The 15,022-nt window shown below is 38.0% G+C and overlaps 4 protein-coding genes and 1 long non-coding RNA gene across 11 annotated transcripts in view; 2 read left to right on the top strand and 3 right to left on the bottom strand.

The window, feature by feature from the left end:
* Positions 1 to 872: 872 nt before the first annotated feature.
* Positions 873 to 2,475, bottom strand: LOC145972790 (ubiquitin-conjugating enzyme E2 J2-like). Its single transcript, XM_083101724.1, has 4 exons — positions 1,751 to 2,475; positions 1,442 to 1,676; positions 1,233 to 1,361; positions 873 to 1,067 (listed from the first exon to the last, which is right to left on the bottom strand). The coding sequence occupies exons 1-4, from the start codon at positions 1,864 to 1,866 to the stop codon at positions 1,011 to 1,013; spliced, it is 537 nt and encodes a 178-aa protein (XP_082957850.1). The 5' UTR covers positions 1,867 to 2,475; the 3' UTR covers positions 873 to 1,010.
* Tmem98 (transmembrane protein 98) lies at positions 2,096 to 4,292 on the top strand. Of its 2 annotated transcripts, XM_083101723.1 has the most exons (4): positions 2,347 to 2,744; positions 2,826 to 2,935; positions 3,192 to 3,324; positions 3,397 to 4,289. In XM_083101723.1, the coding sequence occupies exons 1-4, from the start codon at positions 2,589 to 2,591 to the stop codon at positions 3,670 to 3,672; spliced, it is 675 nt and encodes a 224-aa protein (XP_082957849.1). In that variant the 5' UTR covers positions 2,347 to 2,588; the 3' UTR covers positions 3,673 to 4,289. The 2 variants fall into 2 exon arrangements, with proteins under 2 accessions (XP_082957848.1, XP_082957849.1); XM_083101722.1 differs by having other exon boundaries at positions 2,096 to 2,744; positions 3,192 to 4,292.
* LOC145972788 (ATP-binding cassette sub-family F member 2) lies at positions 3,902 to 8,132 on the bottom strand. Its single transcript, XM_083101721.1, has 9 exons — positions 7,918 to 8,132; positions 7,484 to 7,683; positions 6,471 to 6,874; positions 6,224 to 6,387; positions 5,877 to 6,104; positions 5,416 to 5,803; positions 5,139 to 5,330; positions 4,862 to 5,065; positions 3,902 to 4,798 (listed from the first exon to the last, which is right to left on the bottom strand). Exons 2-9 carry the CDS (start codon positions 7,665 to 7,667, stop codon positions 4,655 to 4,657), a joined length of 1,908 nt encoding a protein of 635 aa, XP_082957847.1. The 5' UTR covers positions 7,668 to 7,683; positions 7,918 to 8,132; the 3' UTR covers positions 3,902 to 4,654.
* A 1,965-nt stretch (positions 8,133 to 10,097) lies between these two features.
* LOC145973948 (uncharacterized) lies at positions 10,098 to 14,757 on the bottom strand. Of its 2 annotated transcripts, XR_014439586.1 has the most exons (4): positions 13,892 to 14,757; positions 11,746 to 12,004; positions 11,412 to 11,513; positions 10,098 to 10,399 (listed from the first exon to the last, which is right to left on the bottom strand). It is a non-coding gene; the product is annotated as an uncharacterized LOC145973948 (long non-coding RNA). The 2 variants fall into 2 exon arrangements; XR_014439585.1 differs by having other exon boundaries at positions 11,746 to 14,757.
* Rhogap100f (Rho GTPase activating protein at 100F) overlaps positions 12,646 to 15,022 on the top strand; it is a 68,719-nt gene continuing 66,342 nt past the window's right edge. For 2 of the 5 annotated variants that reach the window (XM_083103660.1, XM_083103665.1), the window contains exon 1: positions 12,646 to 13,670. The gene's annotated coding sequence lies outside the window, so the exon portion shown is untranslated. The remainder of the gene's footprint in view (positions 13,671 to 15,022) is intronic. The other 3 variants (XM_083103658.1, XM_083103657.1, XM_083103656.1) reach the window with 3 other exon arrangements.

The following is a 15,022-nucleotide window of genomic DNA, read 5'->3' as shown; positions in this document are numbered from 1 at the left end:
TTATGCAATGTGACACATTGCATACAGGATACTTTGATCAAACTATGATTTAATTTAATAAATAATAAATTGTAGAACTATCTATAATAAAATTGCTCTGTATAATTTGTCATTTCTAATCTAATCTTCCCTTGTATATGTAAAATAATATGTAAAAATCAATTATTCTATTCACGTAACAAATATATCAGTTATTGTATTTAAGTAAAGTATTTTTTGTTCAAGTATTTTATGCTTGAAAGAAAAGTATGATATAAATATCGATATTATTTTTATTTAATTTTTATATATATGTTTTTGTATAATGTAAAAAAGCTTACCACTTATTAAACTACTAAATATTTCAAAAAAGATTAGTCTTTTGAATCCCTAATCAAATCTCTTTTTAAAATATTTTAATGATTAAATATAAAATCCAATTATATATATTTTTGAAAAGATAAATGCAGATAAATTAAACTATCAAGAAATTAAATAGTTCTAGAAGTTTCAAAAAATGTGGAAATAGTTTTCCATTCATTGATAATTGCACAGATGCATTGGTTTACTCAATATTCTTGATATTTAACTAATTGCTAATCATAAAAAGATACTACTTATAAAATATAAATGTTGCAAATAATTATTCTTTCACTACTGGCATATATATCTTCATTGACATCTTCATTATTCTTTCATGTTGAAGACTAAGATACTTTTGTGTCATATACTTAAAAATTGTACATCAAATAAATTGGATGTACAATATTTTCAAATATTGTAACATACAAGTGATTAGATATAATCAATAGATGTTTTATCTACATATTATGTTATAGGTAACTGTCAAACATTTTATAATTTTAGTGCTCATTAAGCAGCATTGATGTATAAAAATGCGCATGATAATGGCAATAATTTACTTTATGTCTACAATTAATAATAAAAGATGTAATCTGTTTGTAATCTTTTAGAAGAGAACAGAACAGAATGAGAATCAATGTCTGGCAAAATATGAAAAATCACTTCATTCATCTTGACTCATCAGGCCTCTTTCCTTTTCGACGTTCCAATTCAATTTTGATTGCCTATAACATTTCAATGAATAATAATAAATAATAAATAAATAATGCACCATAATTTATAAAAACAAATTCTCAATTATATATTCTGTATTTATTCTATACAATAACTAAAGTAATAAAGTAAGAGTAAAGTGATAAAGTACTGTTTATTCCATGATAAAGTAATACCTCAACAGTTTCTGGAAAAAGCTCACAAAACATTTTGTCTTTGAGATTGTATTCTAAACTCTGCATAGCTAGCCGTTTCTTTTCATTATCTGTTGTATTTATGCTACCGAGTGTAGGAGTTTTTTCAATCTGAAATTATACAAAATCTTTATATATAACTTGATATAAGTTATATCTTTTAAATTCTTAATGTGAAAAGAAATTTATACCATAAAACTAAGTAAGCCAGTGAGAATAGTAGATACATTCCACGCTGGATTCCACGTTTCAGGATGATAATCAGAAATAGACAAGCACAGTCTTGCATTGACACAAAATCGGCCGTTTGGTGTGGACATATAAATGCTAGGCGGTTTAAATGGAAACTCTTCTGGAAATATTATTTTCCCATGATAATATCCACCTTCGTATGGAGTGCTTTCTGGTCCCTTAACTACATAATGCCTGAAACCGATAGAATTTATATTAAGTTACTCGTGATAAAAATTACATTTTTCTTTTAACCAAGTATCTCTTACCACTCTAAAAAATTGGCAGGCACTGGTTCCGCAAGAACATATGGTACTGGATCCATCTTAAGATGCAGATAATCTTGTTTCAATCTCAGCATCGCACTGTTGTTTTCTTTACTCATCTTGTACAGCCCAGTGTTATCTCCAAACAGACAATGCCCAGTTTCTTACACACACACTCGTCTTAGTATATATTCTTTGACCAGTGTATCAGCTGCGACAATCTCTCCGAGGTTTATCCGCTGCGGAATTTACGACAGTCATGGAAACGTTTCGACGGATACGAGGTTGACGTTGGATTCGAGATAAACGTTGCAGAGTGATACAGGTTATATCGGGATATGTGACGTGGATAAACATGCGATCGCACGGAGATTGCAGTCAATCCAAGTCACGATTCGTAGTCGTTTGACTCGGAGAAGGCCCGGACGACGAAATAACGAAACGAATGATGCGCCTCGACAGAACGTAATCGTCGATGAGGCGAAATTTGTTAGCGGCAAGCTGTCGCGCGGGAACGTAAAGAGCATGTCTCAATAAAGTCTGCCTGATTGGTCCGACATCCAACTACTCCAATGTAATGCTTCGATCATCTGTTGATGCCAAGTCGCTCTTACATAACGCACGGCCAATCACGAGCTGTTCTCAGCTGTTCTCGATGAACGAAGCTTAAGTTCCGTGACAGTCTCCGCCTCTCACCGTTATCATCAGAATGGATCACACTCTGTTGACATTTCTCAAATGTCAATGTAAGTTCAATGATTGACGTTGCTGTTTTCTGTTTTGGGTAGCTTTTTCATTGACACCTCGATTCATTATCACTACTATACTCGTGTCGAATACTATGAGTTCGTCGATATCCATAAGCAATGCTGTACCACCGGTCACTGCCACTGGTATGGAGACGGTGGTTGCAATTGCGCTGGGTGCACTAGCTGCAGTCTTTCTTGGCGCACTCCTGGTACTGTTGGTTATTTGTCGCAGGCAACGTTGCTACTATGTGAGTTTGATCTGACTGAATCATATATTGGGAATGCTAAACTGTTTTGGGGAGAAGTACAATAATTTTATTCATTTTTAGAATCAAAAAGACTCTGCAGAGTTAAGTTCCGATCTGCTTGAAGGAGAGAACATCACTGGTTTAGGATTGGATGTATGGGAGAACGAAGAGTGGCTGGCAGGTGCTGAAAGGTACAAAGTTATAAACAATGAAGAAATATCATATTACAATAGTATGATCGATAGATAACATTGTATTTAATTAGCTTATTTTTATTCAAGTTTGTGTATTAAGTTTTTGACATCTTAATAAAATTAAGCTAATTTAAGCTATAAAATTTATCAAGGTAGATTGTTTACATTTCTTATTTTCTTATTGTATTGATTAATTTGTAAAAATTTAAATATTACACATAGTTTATTAGAAGATAATATTGTTGCACTTTAGATGGGTAGATGATGCTACTGGCTTGGCTCCACCTTGCATAGCAGTGCTTCGATCTTGTCATGCTCTTGCAGCCAGTCTCACTACTATTGCTGGAACTGTTAATAGTAACACTGTCCCATTGGAAATAGTAGATGTACGTGCAAGCATTGTGTGTTATTTTTCTATGCCATTTTTACCCAAATTATTGCAATTTATTCTTGGTCAGGTTGCCCGACGTATACCGCCTCGCGTGGACGATGTTGTTCGCAGTCTGTATCCACCGTTAGATGCCAGGTTACTAGAGGCCAGAGTGGCAGCTCTGGTATTGGCTGTGACTCACTTAGCGTTAGTAACCAAGCATGGCGTGCCGAAGAGTCAAGCTAGGAAATTGGCATTCATCGATCAAGCCTTGAACGACATGGACACGCATTTGTTAGTCTTGAGAAATGCGGCATTAGCTCAGGAAGTTGCCTGCTCCATTCCAGCCTCTACGCCAGTTTGAGCGTACATCTTCTTCATAGTCGGACCGAATCTCTCTTTTATAGTATTTGTTATTTCCAGTTTTCTATCTCTTTTTTTAAATATCTATTTTTATCTTTCCTTGGCTTTGGGTTTATTGCCGTCGTTACGCGGCAATGAAAGTTATACATAATGTAATATTACAATTGCTAGAGTCACAAATATAGCGTATACATTAAAGGAATATATATAGAAACTTTTTAGGCGACAAATACATAAATATAGATCATTGTTGATCTCAAGGTACAGAATTCAAAATGAACAAAAAGTTCATGTTTACTGATGAAAATTCATCAACGCTTTATCGAAAGTATCGCATAAAGAATATATTTTAATATCGTTAAAATCGCGATTCACTAAGAATCGATATTTTGCAATACACAGAAATATATGTGGAAACAAAGAGTACGTCTTCCATATATTATATTATTATAGTATTTATATATGTATACACAGAAAAATGTATTTTAGGACTATATAATTGATCATATCTGCATATGTTTGTACATGTTACACGATATTTTATATTCTTGAAGAGAATCAAATTATTTTATAGACTGATAGAAATTTTTAATAAAGAATTTAACCATAAGAGAAATCATTGGTTTCTTTCGCCCTTTTTTTCTACTTTCAATTATCATTTTAACGATATGATATTTATTACCGTTAATCAAACGCCAATAATTTATTTAGATTCAATTTGCAATATACATGGAGATTTTCGAATTTCTAGATTTCTAGTATGTCGCGAATAATGTACCACATCCGTTTGTGGGTTGTCAAATGGAGAACCTACAATTTCGACTTAATACTTAATAATAAATTAACTAAGTGATTTGACAGATTATCACTGGAACATTAGCGTATATTCAGTGATATATTACGATTCTCCAAAAAAATTTCTATAAATAGAGGCATAGTGCATTGGAAAAAGAGAGAAATATGACAAATCGTGCAATCTCCTATTATTTGCCCCGATTCGCCAAGTCCTTTTGTCTCTTTTGATTATCTGATAGGACTTTGTCTTTGAGGTGTTCTTTGTAATCCAAAATATTGCCACTCCATTTTGTAACTGTGCCATTTTCACACACCCAAATTTCTTCAGCAACCTACACATCGAGCATAGAAAATATACATCGAATTAAAATAGAGTTATAAAAAAGTATACATACTTGATTAATCAATCTGAAGTCATGCGAGACGAGGACCATGCCGCCGTCAAAGTCGTTAATAGCGTCAGCGAGCGCATCGATTGTTTCCATGTCCAAGTGATTAGTAGGCTCATCGAGCAGCAATAGATGAGGCACTTGCCAAGCCAACCAGGCGAATACGACTCGACAACGTTGACCGTCGGACAGTTGACGAATAGGACAAATCTGAAAGAAATAAAATATCATATGTTCGAAAATGCCGCTTCTCGAATAAAGCACTTAATAAATTTTGATGTACCTGTTGACGTCCGGTGAGACCATAGCGACCAATAATTTTTCTCATCTCCTCGCGTTCTTTGACTTCGGGGAAAGCCTTCATCATGTAATCAAGAGGTGACATATCCAAGTCTAGCAATTCATGCAAATGTTGGTGATATCTACCAATTCGGAGATGACTGTTTTTACGAATCATTCCGCTTGTTGGCACTAACTGTAACGTGACATTATTTTGTCAAGAAAAAAAGGATCGAGTGTCAAAGTATTAATAAACAGAATGTGCATTTATTGGTACATACATCGCCGTACAACAACTTCAATAGAGTACTTTTTCCTGCTCCGTTTGGTCCAACCAATGCGAGTCTAGTATCCAAATCGATTCCAAATTCTAAATTTTTGTAAATCCAAGGCGCATCCTCGTTGTAACGGAAACTGACATTCTGAACCATGATAACCGGCGGCGGAATAGTTCCACACGAAGGAAAGTAAAAGTTTAACACTTTGTCATTGATAACTTTCTCCGTCAGACCTTGAGCCACCATTTTTGCTAGAGTCTTTTCTTTCGATTGGGCTTGTCGGGCTAATTTTGCAGAACCATGACCAAACCGTGCAATATAGTTTTTCATATGCGCAATCTGATCTTGTTCCCAGTTATATTGCTTTGCTTGATTTTCAAGTAACTCCATTCTAAAGGAAAATATTGATGTAATTAAAGAATCGGTGACATCATAAGATATAGAAGCATTTTCTTGTAGCTTACCTTGTTTTAACAAATGCCTCATAATTACCAGTGTAATATTTCAATTGCTTTTTATTCACATGAATAATATTGGTGCAAATTCCATTAAGGAAATCTTGAGAATGAGAGATTATAACCAGAATTCGTTTATAAGTTTTAAGTTCTTCCTCCAGCCATACACAAGCATCTAGATCAAGATGATTGGTTGGTTCATCAAGTAACAATAGATGCGGTTTTACATAAAGCGCTCTGTAAAAAAAATGCCAAAATATTTCTCTATATCTGTAATCTTGATAATGTATTGTATACATATAAGTGACGTTTTTATCCACATTATATATATATATGTATATAAGGTTTTCGCATACCTAGCAAGAGCTATACGCATTCTCCAACCTCCTGAGAAATCTTTGGTAGGCGTTTTTTGCATTTTCGCAGTAAAACCCAAACCATGTAAGATATGGGCAGCACGAGCTTCCGCCGTGTCGGCAGCCATATCCTCTAATCTCTCATATACATCCATGAGTTGTTCCTATATTTTGTATAAAAAAAAAACTTTTTTTTATAAAAGTTTCAATTGTGGTAAACATCAATGTAAAAAAATTTGTAACAAACCTGAGCATCTTCTTCATTGCAATCTATTAACTCTTCGGCAAGCTTCTCTAATCGTATACGCTCCTCATCAACCTCCATCACACACTCCAGAGCAGTTTTATTGCTTGCAGGCATTTCTCTAGTCAAATGAAAAATATCTATTTGCTGAGGAATAGGAACTTCTCGGTTTCCTAATACTGCTAACAATGTAGACTTTCCAGAACCATTTAGACCTAATAAACCATAACGTCTGCCGCAATTCAATTCCAACATGGTGTCTTGCAGCAGTTCACAGCCATGGAAAGTAATAGAAAAATTAGATATCTTTATATCTCGGCTACGTGGATGCGAAGCCAATGATCCAGTACACGAACGTGCTTCTGCATTGAGTCTGGCATCTGCCTCCAATTTCAAACATAATGCCTCTGCAAACGTGTTATACAAACATGTTATACAAACATAAATATTTGATGAAATAAGTGTAGCTAATTGCAAATAATTTTAAAGATAACTATTTTAGAGTTATTTAGAGCTATATATAATTTCGTATAAAGAAATCAACTATAAGTTTAAAATAATATAATAAAGTGTATGATAACAAATAATATAAGTAATTATAAATATTAAATATATCAAGGTAAAATATTAAAATATGAAACTTTTAAAAATTGAATTATCCTTCATAAATTATTTCAAATTTATTCATTTTGCCATATGTATGACAGAATTTTGAATAAGCTTCAAACCAGACATCAAAATTATTCTTGACTATAACTTATAAATGCCCAATTAAATATAAATTTTGTAAATATTTACAAAAGCAAGACTACATATCTTTACGAGAATATTTACAAATAACACATTAAAAATAGTTTAATTTCTCAAATTAAATTTTCCTCATTGTATTAATAATATTTAAAAAATTATTCAAAAATAACTAAAAAATGAAGCACGAGATCAGGAGATCATGAAATCACATTGAAGTTATCTAAAGAAAAAGGAGAAAAAAAAACATTATTTAATTCCCCATCTACCTTCGGCGCTGATAGCCGTGCCGTTGGTTCCATTCTGCAAATCTCCCAACGTCGGGCTCTGTTCCTTGCTATCGTCGGTCGTTTTCGTCTGATTGTTGCTCTGCGGCGGTTTCTTCCCGGACTGCCTCGCCTTCGCGGCCTCCTTCTTCTTCTGCTGCTGCTTCTTCTTCGCGTCGGACGGCATTGCCTCCCTCTTTCACCTGCAATTTTACCCAGTTCGTTACGAGCGAAAGAACTCGGTGGGACAGCTGTGGATCGGCGGTCGCGGCGTTTTTTCGCCGCGTTACGTAAGACGTAGGTTAGGCGCATTTTCCCGGACACGTGTCGAAAGGAAACACACACCGCGAACGAACGCGAAGATATTCGGCGTTGCCGTAAACGGTCACGACAGGTCTCGAGCGGCAAGCCGTTACGAGAGGGTTTGGAAAACTCACCTGCAGTGGACAAAGGAGACCCGATATCGCCCGCAAATCCGTCGCGAACGCTCGTGAAAACGAAACGCTTCGAAAATTATCACGCCTACGATTTTCCTCGGCGATTCTGATCGCGCGAAACAGCCCCGAATGTTGCCTAATTGTGCGCCAAAAGTCAGACGTGTCGCGCGACAGGCGAACACACGTGCATCGAATGATGGAGGCAAACCGTCAAAGCGATATCGTGCATCCTGCGTCGACGCACAGATGGCGCCACACGTTGGACGCACGAGTTTGCCACGTCGGCAACACAGATGGCGCCACGTGTATCGTTTGCCAACGAATGGATCCGAGATCTGCTTCTTCCCTTTGCTAGATAGCAATTTATTAAAGATCCAACATATCATGTATGTATTAAATATGGTAATGTAATAAAAAATTTATTATACATTTAAATCATCTTTTAGCAATTATTATAACTAGAGTCAAAAGCATTGTATCAAAATGAATGTCAAAACGATAACGGAAGAAAATATTTATATATATAATTACACGAAAGAAAGAAACAGTCAAGACACTGTATATATTTACGTAAAAAATATTATATAACTATAAATTTTATGAAATTAGAGGAGAACATTGAATTAAAATGTCTTTACATATTTAATATGTATCTTGCATCTATTGTTAAATTTTGTTTTTAAATACTTCCAAAAACGTACTAGAAATTAACATTGTTTTTCTTGTAAATTAATTTTTATTGCAAATTGTTGTAATTCATTGCAATTTGATATTATAAATATTAAAATACAACTATTTAATAAATTAAATTTAAATTAAAATTTTATTATTTTTAAATTTAAATTTAAATTTTATTATTATTTTGTTTCTATTATTTTTTTCTATTATAATTATTTTTTTCTATTATTATTATTTTCTTTCTATTATTATTATTTCTGATTATGTTACAGACTGCAAGTTCATTCATGAGCACCGTAAATTTTAATTACACACCACGCGTAACGTGATGCGTTTCGGATTTTTTCTTTGATTTAGCGAGCGATTCTGGATTCTCCTGATTTGAAGCTGCGAAGCCGGTCAAGGTATGTTCTTTCTGATGAATGAACGAATGGATAAACGGTAGGGGGTGGTAAAAGAAGACACAGACTTGCGCCCCCGCAGCAGGTCCGAAGTCTGTGTGGTCGCTGGTGGTGGAAGGGCCGCGAGTGGGGGTGGTTCGGGCTTAATTGCCCCGCATCACAGAACGTAGTATTCCCGTAGTACGTGTTGATGGGGGAGAAGGAGGGGGGTGGGACGGGGAAAGGGGGAGAGCGAGCGTATCGGCGTTTGTATGTAAGCCGCACGTCCAGATCGACGTATGCGTACGCGGCCGACCAGTGACGTATCCGTTTCACTGCGTGTCGCGGGCAGATCTTGAAGTTCGCCATGTCATTGTAATCTGGCCGTTTGAATAAAAATGCGACGGAAAAATTGCAAACACGAGGAATCATTATGGACTTTGTCGCATCAGTAACGTTGATTACACATCCATATAATTAAATAGAAAAATAATAAATAAGATATCTAAAACATGTAATTTAATTTAGTTGCGGATGATTTTTTCATCCCCTTTCGATGAAAATATTCGCAAAATTATGTAAGAACGTCTCTTGGCTTTCACAGATTTCCAAAGAAATCTTTGATACATTATTGCGCCTGTGCATATCATGCGTAGATGGGTGGGTGTATATGATATTCATGTGCACGTGGCAACGCTCGCGTGTCAACTATCGTAACCTTTAGTGTACATCGGGGGTTTCAAAGTGGACGAGGTCGCGAGTGGAAGAAAGGGGTTGAAAAAGGTGTGAATGCTGCCCGCCATTCATTCAAATGTCACCCAATCGCAACACCGTACATTAGAGTTGAGTTCAACTTTTTTGCAGCATTTCAGTTAATGTGTGAATAATTCGTGAATATAATCGTTTCTTTAAACAGTTTTAAAACATCCATTTTATTTTCCATTAAAAATCAAAGCCATGAAAAGAATCGAAGTGATAAATTTGAAATTATTTTGTAAAATAGCAATGTCTAACAAAAAAAAAAATATTTACGTGCCTAATTGTTAAATAATATTATTCTCATATATTAACAATAAATAATATATAAATAATAATAATAATAATATAATTTTCGACATACTATATGATGTAACGTAATTATCTAATAAAATCGCTGCATTCGATTAATCGCCATTGATAGATAAAAACTTGCAATCTCGTCTCCTATTTTTGCTGTTTTCACAACATGATTGATGTGTTGCGAGAGTTCGATGGGTTTAATCCATCGTCGATTGTGATCGAAAATTTAATCCGTCGACCGCTACGTTTCGTTCTAAAATTTATGAGCTGACAATCGGACTCGTAGTTCCTCGGCCAAGAGTCAACGTGACGTCTTCCATGCCGAGTGTTTTTGACACGAGGTGATCGCCCCAATCGATCCCAGACTGCAATAGCCGAACCAGAAGTAGGGCATTTAGGATTGTCGGCAATGACAAAGGAGGGGATTAAGACTGATTTAAATCCAAATCTCTCAAGATTTGTCGATCATTTTAAGAGGGATTACTTAACTCCTTGAATGTAAAATGTGTACTATAAATAAGAGATTTTCCAAAAATAGAGTTTTTTTTCCTACAACATTATAAAGAGAAGTACACGTTTATGCAGTGGTACAAAGAAATGTAAAAAAATAGTTAAAAAAAACAATCTATCAATTAATTAAAGATCTGGATTAATTATTTATTTCTGGATTAATTATTTATTTCTTTTACTGTAAATTACTTTTGATTATAAAACAAAATTTTAATTTTGAAAGTACTTTTTTACTCATTACAAGAAACCAGCGTTTAAAGTTGAAACTGAGATGTCTTTGCAATAATAAAAAAGTGATTAATTCTTTTAGCTTATTAATCGATGATAAATAATTTGGCAAATGTAATGAGCCGCGAAAACACAAACAATCTCGTCAAATAAACGATTTAATAATCTCACAAATATAAGCCTATTATTCGCTCAATGTTATGTTGCTTTCTTTCTCTCTCTCTCTCTCTCTCTCTCTCTCTCTCTCTCTCTATATATATATATATATATATATATATATATATATATATATAAAAGACATATTAAAGTATCATTGAAATCATTTTATGATTATCTCGGATACGACGTCAGTGCGAAATAAAACCGAAGATTTAAATTAAATGTTTTAAGCGACTAATTATAACAATCTCGGAATATATTTTTTATTCAAATAATAAACTATCGTATAACTATTATAAAAAAAATGTACCGTTTTTCCGTATTACTCGCAAGATGAGAAAGTAATCATACGTAGTATAATATTCGTCAGATATGTTTTGCATACAATTCATGGCCCGATTAGCATATCTATTCGCGTAACGGGTTTCAAATACTCAAGTTTCGTAATATTTTGCTGTGAAATTGATATACTAGACGTACCTGAAACATAAATAAGTGTCATCGATCTCTCCAAGCTCCTCGTATTCCCATGACGAAACAAAGTCTCGCACAACTTTCGTTTTTAATCAAATATGAATAAATCTGTAGAAAATTCATAACTATATATTAATATTTCAAGGAAAATATATACATAAAAATCTATAATTATATACATATTTATGATACTTTTATAATTTGTTCAATATATATTGCTAAAGGGGGAATAAAATAATAAAACGCACGTCTCTCGCTAAATAAAATTCATAAACATATTTATAAATGCTTTTCGATATAGAATGAAGAAAAAAAGGGAAAAACTTTTTCTTTGACTTACACATTAATTTTGAACTTTGTTCACATTTTCGAATCGCTAGTATTGCTTTTGTAATTCTCAATGAAACATGTAATTCTTAATGAAAATGAACCCTTTTATGTTACAACTTCTCGCGAAAGTTTGAATTTTAAGCGCTAGTCGAAAAGAGACGTCAATTTCGATGGAAACTTTGAACACTGCGCTCCGTCGAATCTGTTCGGCAGCTTTTAAAGTTTCTTTAAGCATGCACCTTAGTAGTGGGCGACCTCTTAAGATGTTCCTGTAATCAGTATGCAATAATCGACGCCGCACCATAACGCTGTTCCTCGGAGAGAATGACGAAAATTTTAAGTCGCCCTGCGTGAACGTAATACAGTTTCATCGCTTTACCGTATGTCAAATTCCCTCCGCTCTTTCCACCCCTTTCGTTAGGTAGTAAATATACGTAAAGACAGGGAATTTTATCAAATTTGCATCGGGGTAATTTTCTTCGATTGATAAAAACTCCAATTTTTTTCACATCGCAAAAATCTATAAAGAATTCTATCATTAAAGAATATTTATTCTTTTCTTATTCTCGCGTAAAGAGCAGAATTTCATTGCAACATTGTACCAAATAAATCGCGGGATATGTAATCTTACAAGATTCATCGAGATAGAGGAGATTCGCGGGGAAGAATAAATTCTCCGGCGACGAAATTTAGAAGCAGGGGTATGCGAGATCGATAGTTTTCGGCACAATTGGCGATCGAAGGCGTTCGGTTGGCAAAGATGAAAAACGACCGGCGCTTCGCACCTACACAATGTCGTCGTCGTCGCCGTCGTCGTCTACCCTGCTCCTCGCACCCTCGTCTTTATCGTTCGCTTGCGCGCTTGCGTGCGTGTCGCAGCCCTCGACATGTCCGCGCGACGGCGATAGTCGTGGTTATACGGCGGGGCGCGTTGCACTCCGCGAGCGGGTAGTCCACAGAGTCTCTCTGACGTAAGGGCAGCTCGCGATTCCCGCGCGAAATATATCCACGCGTGTATAAACCCCTCGCGCTCTCTCCTTCTCTCTCCCCCTGTCTTTCTCTCTCTCTTTCTCCCGTTCGCGTCGTCGCCGTGCGTGCGAGTTTGTAATCGTGCTTTTCGTGTCATCGCCGTCATCGTCGTCGACGAGGTGCTCTTTCGTTCGCCGACCCTCCACGAGGAGGAGCAACCTCGTTTCAAGCGAGGAAAGAGAGAGAAGGACAAGGACGAGGATACGGTGCACCGTCCGAGTGCACCAAGGTAGCGGGGGAGGAGAAGCGCTCTCTTCAGCAACGTACGGCAGAGTAGCGTACTATACTCCGGAGGGTGCGAGGGAGAGAGGAAGCCAAGCATCGAAGCGGGGCGGTGTGGACGAGGGGTTCGGTCAACGAGGGTGGGCGACAGAGAGAAAGAGCGAAAAGGAGAGAGAGAAAGTGAACGCGCGGGTGAGAGAGAGCGAACGAGCGCAGAGGGTGGTTAGTGCGCGAGCGAGAGAGAGAGCGGGAATAAGCGAGGGTGAGACATAGAGAAAGAGAGAGAGAGAGAGAGAGAGAAAAAGGCTCGAGGCAGGCGCGCGTATTGATTCCCGCGTGGCGTTATACGGTGAGGTGAGAAAGCTGCAACCGGAAGATTCCTCCTGCCTCCTTTCGCCGCCGGGGGAGAAGGAGCGAGGAGAAAAATAGAGTCGGAGAAGAGAGAGCCAAGCGCGAAGGAGAGGAGACTCGCTCTCTTTCTCTCTCCCCCGCCTCTCTCTCTCCTCTCTCCTCTCTTTCTCTCTCTCTTTCGCGTTCCCGCTCTCGTCAGGTACGTTTACGTGCCCGTGAAACGTCCCGACATCTCGATTTATCCGCCGTGTCTGTTGCCGTTCAGGCTGTTTCACCGCGCTGGAGCGATACGGACGAGACAGGCCAGTCGTCCGCCTTCATCTCATCTCGAGGGTGAGGCAAAGTTTGAGGCGAGCGAGACCGAAGGGGAGACAGAGCGAACCGAGAGAGAGAGAGAGAAGGTACTCTCGAAAAAAGGGTATATCGATCGGGTTGGTCCGGGACCATCGGCTGGCACGCCACCACACGATTTTCGTGGTGGCTCTACTCTCTCTCTCTCCCTCTCTCGCTCCGTCTTCCTCTCTTTCTCTATCTCTCCTTGCCCGATATACTACCGGCATCGTATGCACATCGTTTTTCCCACGCGCCACCGGCTCGCGCTCGCTTTTCCAACCTCCGCCGCGACCTCGACGACCTCGACGACCTCGAGTCGGATCCGCGCACAGGTGTCGCTCGGAAACTCCTTCTGCGTGGACGTCGACGTGCCTCTTCCTCGCGGGACGCGGAGCGCGGTGAGTCGCCGTCGCTCTCGATTTTCCCCTCGGACGTATCTCTGGCCCGATATACCGGCCTCTTTCGGTTCCTCGCTCATGCGCGCCATCGGCGGTCTCGTCAGTGTCGTCGACGGTGCCGCTTTTGTAAGATTCCTTTTTGAAGCTTGTGTTTCGAGTGTACCTCTACCTTGCCTCGACGGAAATTCAATCTTGGTCTACTCGACAGATATTACATTCTGTGCGTCGCGTCGATCGATGGTGGATGATTGGCGATGCTCCAAAACGGATCCGGTACCCTCGCTTTCGCCCCAACGCATTAAGGAACCTCTTTTCCGCCGATATCAGCCCTTCACCGGCAATCGTTTCTGTGATAACGCTATTGGAAGTGACGTTTCTCTCGAGGAAAGACGGGTTAGTTATCGGATTCATCGAGGAGATCACGCCATCGTCGCTTTAGATAAGTCCTCGTTCTTGGGAGAAAAATCCGAGTGGTCGAGTTATTTTTACGGATTTCGCTATTGGCAGTTTACCTCGCGTAAAAGTGGATGTTAATACGTGTTATTGGATAAAAGAGTCAACGGAAACGTCACGAAAGCTGCGTTATTGAAGTTGCAACAATTCCCGATATTGAAGAATTTCACATTTTCCCGATATATATTCGGCAACATTCGTTACATCTCCCTCGATATCACGTATTTTGCGTCTTTCGACGTCCGCCGGTTCCTCCCGATACCGGACGCGTGCGATGCATTTTCTCGCTATATTTTGCATTTCTTCGTCGTAAAAGGGACGTTTTCTTCTCCCTCGGCTGCGTTACGAGCGCGTGTCACGGGGTGCGTAGCGCGGAATGAAAAAAAGAACAAATATTACACACGGCGTGTAATACTTTTCGCCCTCTCTCCGTCCACCGCCGTCGGCCTCTCCGTCTCTTGCACGCGCCGGTCCCTCCTTCCAGCGTCGTGGTCGTGGATC

Source organism: Camponotus vicinus, unplaced genomic scaffold (genome assembly GCF_025532165.1).
Source record: "Camponotus vicinus isolate PSW18456_S1 unplaced genomic scaffold, iyCamVici1.0 SCAF_6, whole genome shotgun sequence".
Taxonomy (NCBI): domain Eukaryota; kingdom Metazoa; phylum Arthropoda; class Insecta; order Hymenoptera; family Formicidae; genus Camponotus; species Camponotus vicinus.
The sequence above is the reverse complement of the archived record's forward strand: the minus strand, read 5'-3'. Positions and strand labels throughout refer to the sequence as shown.

Coding starts and splice junctions, on each gene's coding strand:
- LOC145972790 (XM_083101724.1), bottom strand. CDS start 1,866: ATGAGTAAAGAAAACAACAGTGCGATGCTGAGATTGAAACAAGATTAT. Junction 1,362..1,441: donor CTGGCTTACTTAGTTTTATG/GTATAAATTTCT, acceptor GTATAATTTCAG/ATTGAAAAAACTCCTACACT. Junction 1,068..1,232: donor TTTTTCCAGAAACTGTTGAG/GTATTACTTTAT, acceptor GAAATGTTATAG/GCAATCAAAATTGAATTGGA.
- Tmem98 (XM_083101722.1), top strand. CDS start 2,589: ATGAGTTCGTCGATATCCATAAGCAATGCTGTACCACCGGTCACTGCC. Junction 2,745..2,825: donor GCAGGCAACGTTGCTACTAT/GTGAGTTTGATC, acceptor ATTCATTTTTAG/AATCAAAAAGACTCTGCAGA. Junction 2,936..3,191: donor TGGCTGGCAGGTGCTGAAAG/GTACAAAGTTAT, acceptor GTTGCACTTTAG/ATGGGTAGATGATGCTACTG.
- LOC145972788 (XM_083101721.1), bottom strand. CDS start 7,667: ATGCCGTCCGACGCGAAGAAGAAGCAGCAGCAGAAGAAGAAGGAGGCC. Junction 6,388..6,470: donor GCAATGAAGAAGATGCTCAG/GTTTGTTACAAA, acceptor TACAAAATATAG/GAACAACTCATGGATGTATA. Junction 4,799..4,861: donor ACTTCAGATTGATTAATCAA/GTATGTATACTT, acceptor CTCGATGTGTAG/GTTGCTGAAGAAATTTGGGT.